The 7,670-nt window shown below is 46.1% G+C and overlaps 1 protein-coding gene across 1 annotated transcript in view; it reads left to right on the forward strand.

The window, feature by feature from the left end:
* The window catches only part of NDUFA10 (NADH:ubiquinone oxidoreductase subunit A10), a 30,209-nt gene extending 22,975 nt beyond the window's left edge, over positions 1–7,234 (forward strand). Inside the window, exon 10 of the mRNA XM_040069814.2 lies at positions 6,793–7,234. Within this exon, the coding sequence (XP_039925748.1) occupies positions 6,793–6,861 (69 nt within the window). The 3' untranslated portion in view covers positions 6,862–7,234. The remainder of the gene's footprint in view (positions 1–6,792) is intronic.
* The last annotated feature ends 436 nt before the right edge of the window (positions 7,235–7,670 follow it).

Here is a 7,670-nt window from a genome sequence, read left to right on the forward strand (position 1 = left end):
GGTTTTCAGAGATTTACAAATTCCAGGCAGAAGCTGGGTTTTGTTCAAAATATTCATTAGAAGCAACCAAGAAGGAGGAGGAGGGAACACTCTTCAGAGTTCAAGATTTTAGTATGTATGCTTTTCCACAAAATAATGAGGTGGCCACATACAGTTCTGAATACTCAAAACTCACTTTTTATTTATGTATATCTTCTAAATATCTTGGTAGGGCTCTTTTCATGTGCGAGGAGCTGGCTTTCTGCAGCCTTCTTATACCATGAAGTCCTCTGGTAGGGTCCAGGCATTCAGAAACTTCTAAGGACGCTTTTCTGGCAAGGGAGAGGCAACCTCTCAGTCAGATTCTGTAGATCAGAGATAAGTGCATTCATTCTTCAGGGAAGCAACATTATTTTAGGAACTGTCAGACTAGTAAAGGCTTGACTACTCTTTTTTTTTTTTTCTTTTCTTTTTTTTTTCCCTTAACAACTGCTGTATCTTTCTGCCTTTCTTCCAAGTGCACACAATCCCCAGGGATAAATGCTCCAAACTCCATGTGCACCCTACAAAGCTGGAGAGCTGGAGCACTTAGGCAGATGTGTTTGCAGTGAAGATGAAAACAAATGGTTCTGTTTAATGGAATCAGTGTACTTAAATAATGTGCTGATGTACTTCACACTCCTGCTGCATCTCCTGGAGTGGGGAAAAACAGCTTCTTTGACGTGCGTGTGCTTTTCTGTGTACATAAAAGTGCAGCTGTTTGCTAGAATTCAGAGAATCAAAGAATCACAGAATGCTTTGAGTTGAAAGGGACCTTAAAATTCATCTCATTCCCACCCCCTGCCACGAGCAGGGACACCTTCCGCTATCCCGGGTTGCTCCAAGCCTGTGTCCAACCTGGCCTTGGGCACTTCCAGAGATCCAAGGGCAGCCAGAGCTTCTCTGGGCACCCTGTGCCCGGGCCTCACCAGCCTCACAGGGGAGCATTTCTTCCCAATATCCCATCCATCCCTGCCCTCTGGCAGTGTGAGGCAATTCCTCCTTGTCCTGGAAAGGCAAGAGAAGGCTCTCATTTTATTTACCTCCCTGTTTTCCTAGGAGGAAGGCTGCTTTTGGAATATAGGGATGCTGAGCATGAGGCAGGGACAGCTAGAGCAGATCAAAGTCCTGGCTACTGCTGTGAGGTGCAATCCAGCTCCTTCCCCAGCAGCTGCGCACAGCTCAGCTGCCTTGCCAAGCTTCATCTTCGTACCCTGCTCCTCATCCTCCTCCCTCCTGCCCTGGGGCTTGGGAATGTGTGGCTGGCAGGGCCCTAGTGTAGCAGCAAGTGGAGGAGAGGGAACAGGGTGGAGGGGAAGGGAATCCCACACTCTTTTGCCAAGCTTTTCATCACTCCTTTCCATAAGGATGCAGCCTTAGGAGGGGAAATCCTCCAATGTCTGCTGTGCCTCCAGGTTTGAGGTGGTTGTAGGGGGTGGTAGCTTTGAGTGGTGGAAGGTGAGCCTGCAGCATGAGTCAGCTCTGTCCCACAGCCTAACACAGAGAGTGCTGGAAGAGCTTGTGTTTGTCATGGGAAATCACAGCCAGCCCCAAAGGGAAGACATTAAGGGAAGGCTCTCCCGGTCTGAGGTGGTCCAAGAGCAGTCCTGGCCCTTTGTGGCAGCTGAAGGTGGCTGCTGGCAAGCAGATGGTTAACAGGGCCCTTAGCTCCCATCTCTGCTGAGAGTGCAGGGAACTCCTCACATAAAACCTCCTAAAAGAGCTACAAAAGGAATACTTGAGCTTTCAGAAAGCCAGAGTCTGGATCAACTCTTGCATTTGCAGGAGCAGGGAGCTTAGGGTATCTTTCCTTCTCCATGTTTGCGATCATTGCTGTAGCTGCTGCCTTTGATAGAACCTTCTGTTTTCTCTCTCCTGCCATTTTTTTCTTGGCTTGTTGAAGCTTTCATTCTTTTTAGGATCAAGATCTCCTTTCCTAACTCTGTTTTAAAGGAGGTGTTTGACAGCTGTAATGCCCAGACCTGTCTGCTGTTGAATCCAAGAAAGAATGAAAGCAGACACCCAATAAATTAGAAAAGGCTTCATTTAAGGGTTTTGGATTTTTTTTTTCCTGTTTTTTTTCACTGCAAAAGTATTTTTAGCCCTTTCTAAAGTAACAAGATGTTGCCTGGCTAGGTATCAGTAAGACCAGAAGAACCTGAGGAATAACAAAAACCTGGGAATTACATAGTTGTTGCTCAAGGATACCTGGATCTGTTCCTCTTCCCACCTTCCCGCTTCTCCTCTGCTCTCACCAATCCTGTCCATGTGGGGAGAGTGTGGGAGCAGCCCCTCTTTAGGAACAGGCAGCTTCTTCACCCTGCACCCCCTGAAAAGTATCATGGACAGTTGGCAGGGATATCTATCCCAGAAACAGTAGGGAAGAAGCCTGACAGATCTTGGAACTGTCTCAAATCTTGGGTTCGGTGGTTGTGTCTGTTTTATTTTAGGTGATGGCCCCTGCTGTCCCAGGCACGGGGTGCCTCTGCAAATCAAAAAGGCAGTCATATCTCACTGGCATTAAAGTAGTCTATTTTCAACTTGGTAGTCTGTCCCTGTGAAAGGAAACACTTTATGTGGGAGCACATCCCCCTTTCCAAAACCTCTCTCAATCCCATACCTGTGGAGGGATGTGATCCCCAGGGTCGATCTCTGTTAAATTAAAATTAATTGGAATATAATTTAATAGAGGGGTAACATCTTCATGGATCTTACGCTGTGGAGTAGAGTCAGTTTGACGTGTTTAACAGTGCTGTGTGGCTTGGATTAGTTCCTTGGCTTTTTCCTGCACTCTGTAGTGGATAACTGATCCTCTTATGGGCACTTCTCTTTCCAAAGGATTTTTATTGTCTGTTTTTCTAATGAATGACTGAAGGGTGGGACAGCAATCCTTGAACAGTTCCAGCAAACTGGAATTGTTTTAGCTTCAATTCAGTGAAGCTTTTGGGTGCTCTTGTTTTTGGGCTGTGGTGGATGTTAACAGCAGTGAGGATTTTATTTGAGTGAGGGATGGCAGGAGTGAGGCTGTAACAAACATCTGTCTGTGCCAGGCCTTTGGGAACTGAGCCATCCACACCTCAGATGTGTGTTTGGGGAGGAAATTGCTCCCCTTTCCTGCTTTAACTGCTGCTCTGGAGCATAGGATCAGTGGGGTTGGAGAAGATCATTGAGTCCAACTTAAACCCAGCAGTGCCAAGGCCACCACCAGCACGTGTCCCCAGGTGCCATATCCACATGGCTTTTAAATCCCTCCAGGGATGGGGACTCCTGGGCAGCCTGTGCCAAGGTTGGCAGCCCTTTCCATGGAGAATGTTTTCCTTAATACCCAATTTTAGCATCCCCTTATGCATCTTGAGGCTGTTTCCTCTTGTAACTTGGGAGGAGAGACCAACCCCACCTGGCTACAGCCTCCTTTTGTGTAGCTGTAGAGGGAAACCAAAGGAGGAATAATAAGGAACAGTCAGGAACCAAACCCTCCCAGGATCCAGCCACTATCTGCAGCTCCATGTTCTTGGATTCTCTTAGATTTTAGCTGTGTGCCTACAACACTCCCAACCCTTTAGAAGCGAGGATTTCTGCTGTAAGAAGCAGTCATCTGCCCCCAGCAGTGATGGAAGGGGCTATTATTATGGCTGTTCTAAACAGCCACTGAAGGATGAGATCGGGATATTGATGAATGAGCCTGAGCTCACAGAGTAATGACTCTGCTTTTAAGTGCTCTCTGGTTAGTGCTGCTCCAAACAGGCTATTTATAGAGCTCCTGGAGCTATGGAGCCCAGCCATCAGCACAGAGCAGTGCAGGAATAGAAGGCAAAAACGGTGATTCTGTTTGTTCCCCAAAGGCTGGGAAACAAGGCAGTCTCCTCAACAACCTTTCCAGGTGGTTCGAGCTCTCCAGAGCTCTACCTGTATGTTGCCTGGTGTGGAATGATCCAGAGCAAGCAGCTGGCTGGAGCTGCTTGTTGCTCCTCCACAGCTCTTCCACTTTATAGGGCTTTTCATCATGTTTATAGTTTTGACAGCACTTCTGTGGCAGGTTCTTAATTTAACTGATGAGATGGTCTTGTTTTCATCTCTTTTCCTAATGCTCTTTTAAAGTTGAGCAGGTTGGTTCCTTTGAGCTGGCTCTACCTTTGGGTACAGCTCATTTCAGGATTTTATCCCATTCCTCTGGAAATAATCTCACTGCCAAGTTTTGGGCTCTGTTCAGTGTAATGCAGCAGGCCAAGGCTTCATTCTCACTCAATTTCCGTGGAGTGGAAAAATCTGTTCCTTGGTGACCTGGCAGGAGCTCAGCTTTGCCTCCTGCTGCAGGGATGTGGGAGAGCTCTTGGGGCTGCCTGGTGAGATCTCTGTGATGATAAAATCGTGAAATGGGTTGGGTTGGAAGAGACCTTAAACCTCAACTCAGCCCCCCTGCCTTGGGGAAGGAAACCTTTCACTATCCCAGGGTGGTCCAGCTTGGCCTGGGACATTTCCAGGGAACTTGTACCGCAAGAGAAGGTGAATATTCAGTCCCTCTCTGTTGTTTCAGCTGTTGGTAAGGCCCATAGAGCTTCTTCCTATCTCCTTTTCCATCAGCTCTTGCAGCCAGGCTGCCCAGCCTAGACGAACCTGACGGCCTCAGGGCTGGTCCCTGATTCCCATCCCTGCCCTTGTGCTGGCCAAGAGTAGCCTGGGAATTTCAGCTGGTGCACTTTGGAGCACCAGCTTAACCAGAACCAGCACATCCTACCCCTTGGCCTACATCCCCACATCTTCCCTGGTGCTCCTATCACTCATCTCTGCAGAATCCTACCCTGTTCCAAAGCATGCAGCTCCTTTACTGCAGTCGCAGCTGGAAAATGTGGGATTTGAAGAGCACAGTTCGGGGAAGTGGTCTGCATCACTTGTGCAGCTCGTGCACAGAACGTCAGTTCCGATCCTCCTGCTTCCTCGGTAATATGGGACTCGTATACTCTGCTTCCATCCTCCCATCCTCCCTTTTCTTTTCTTTTTTTTTTTTTCTTTTGGCCATTTTGAAAGCTTAGCTGTAACAAATCCCCAGACTCTCCTGCCTTTGCCAAGGCCCACTGTGAATGATGGAGTTATGGATGAATACTTATTATAATGCTTGCTTTGATGTCTTGCATGTCTTTAACCAAAGGCACCCAGGGAATTTGTTTTGGACAAGGAATTTTAATTCTGTTGGGGTTGATATTGTAGCTTTTTTAAGAGGGCAGATGTACCCAGAAACAAAACTGTAAACCACTGTATTTTCCCAGAGATCTCCTGTTGCTTTAATAATTTACTTATCTGGGAATCTCTTCAAGTATCAAAGGGCCAATTATGTGGTGCCTGGAGAGGACCACGGAGAGCTGTTTTTGTGTCACAGCAGGTCTCATGTCCTCCCTGGCTCACTGCTGGAAATCTGTGGGGTAAAGATAGTAATCATTTATTTTCATCTCCCATCTCGTCTTTGCTCAGTGGGGGGAACGCTCAACAGGACTGTGTGGTTTCTGCTAATGTTTAGACAAGACATTAATTGAAAAACCTCTGAAAAACTGATCACAAATGGTTTGTGACAAGGCAGGGTGGGGAGTGTCTGGTGGAGGAGGTCAGGTCTTCTGTCAGCTTGATTTTTTAGGGAAAGAAGTGTCTTGTTTTTTGACATTCAAGTGAATATAAACACAACTCCCCTTCCTCACAACAACAGGCTTCATCTTTTATTAAATAGCTCATTTTTGCAGCCTGAGTACAGATTTTATCAAGACTGCATCTTGCTTCTCTCTGCAGGGGCAGCTTTCCCCAACAGGATCCTCTCACGTGTTTTTTTGGAAAGGAAAAATCCTCAGGACAAGTCTAGGGTCTTGTGTGAACCCAGTGTTTGTGTGGAGACAGAGCAGATGATCTGTGCTTAATTATTTGGAGAGGCTGCCAGCAGATAGCTTATTTTTAAAGGAAGAGTTTTATTACAGCATCTTTGCGCTGGCTTCAGCCTTTCTCACCAAACTCCTTGGTTTTTTTTTCTGGTGCTTTGCTTCTTGGGTCCAGTATTGGAGCTCAAAGCTATTCTGTTCCGTTTCTTTTTCATTCCTGGAGGGTAGGACTGGATGTCCTGGAGATGGATTTTGGAACCAGGATCTCACCATCTCTGGCAGTCTAGGTTGTGGTCAGTACCTTCCAAAGGGTGCAGCTTTAGCACTAAGACTCACAGGATGCTGCTTAGGTCCCAGGGTACCCTTGAAATTTGGGCAAAGGCTTCAAAAATCTTTGGGTTTTTCCATCAAAAAGTGGTTCCCAGCTTTGCTGATGAAGGCAGGCAGATACTGCTTTTGCTTTAATGAAGTTAAGTTCAGTTCTTGAAGGCTAAATCTGCAGTTTTCATTTGAACAGTTTAATTTAATGTGGTAATTAACTCAGTATCTCATGCATGAAGTATTTCATATATTTAATAATGCGTGTGTGCCTATTTTGGAATGAGATTCAGTTCTTCTCCTCCATGATACAGTTAGGAGAGCCATCTCACTCAGGCTGGGGGGAGCTGGATGAATCCAGGTGGAATGTGGTGCTGGGATCATTAGCCTTATTTTCATACATATATTATGACATGGTGGTTTTTGCAGTCCCTCCTTCAGCTGCACAGCTCAGTCTTTTCCAAGAGACTGATTTTTCTGTATGTTTTATCATTACGATGTAAAAACAGTATTTCATGTTCTAGGGATACCACAAGGCACTTCAAAACTTTCTGTGGGGCATGACCAGAGTTCTGACTGAGCTTTCTGCTTTCTTTAGCTCCCTGGGCGCAACTACAAGCCGGGCTACAACGCTGATGTTGGGGACAAGTGGATCTGGCTGAAATGAAATCCTTTCTCGCTGGACCCCTGGCCAGGATGGACCACAGGACCTGAGGGAAGAGGAGGCACATTCAGGGCACCTGCTCCACATCATTTGTGTGGCACCAAGGAAACACTGCTTAAATAATTTCCCATCCCCAGCAGAAGGGAGTAGACTCCAGAAGGAAAGCTACTTTATTCTGTTTTGTTTTTCCCTGAGGAACTCAGGGATGTTGGATATAGTTAGCGTGTGATGATAGCCAGGTGAGCTGGGGCGGGCTCAAAATCAGAGCTGAACTTCCTCTTCCTCAAGACTGTGGCACATTATTATCCAGGATTATTGTTGTTCTGCTGATTCAAGAGAAATTAAACCTGTACCCTCCTGGCTCTCACAAAGTTAATTTCTTGCTCTGTCATGTGTGGTGTTTTATGAGGTTCATTAGAAGCAACACTGTGTTCTGAAAGGCACTGACTGGACCTCAGCAAAGCATAAGAAGTTCATTGAGAGATGGGAATAAGTGATCTCAATGCATACAGCAGGAATCTCTGCTTAAAATTATAAAAAATAGTCAAAATAATCGCCAGCAGTTTTGCTCACAGCTTCTTGCTTTGATTCCACTATAGAGCCAAATGTTTGTTGGGTATAGAAGACAAATGTAATTAATATTTTTGCAAGTCCCTGGAAGTCCGAGTTGGAGGGTTTTTTATAAAAGAAATGATTCATTTGGCATTAGTCACAGAAATGAGGTACCTTGGCATTGGTTCAACCACCACTGTCCAGATTATTTAGGCTGCAGTTAATTTTACATTTCCAGCACGGGGCTCACTGCTTCAGTC

Source organism: Hirundo rustica, chromosome 7 (genome assembly GCF_015227805.2).
Source record: "Hirundo rustica isolate bHirRus1 chromosome 7, bHirRus1.pri.v3, whole genome shotgun sequence".
NCBI classification, from domain to species: Eukaryota; Metazoa; Chordata; class Aves; order Passeriformes; family Hirundinidae; genus Hirundo; species Hirundo rustica.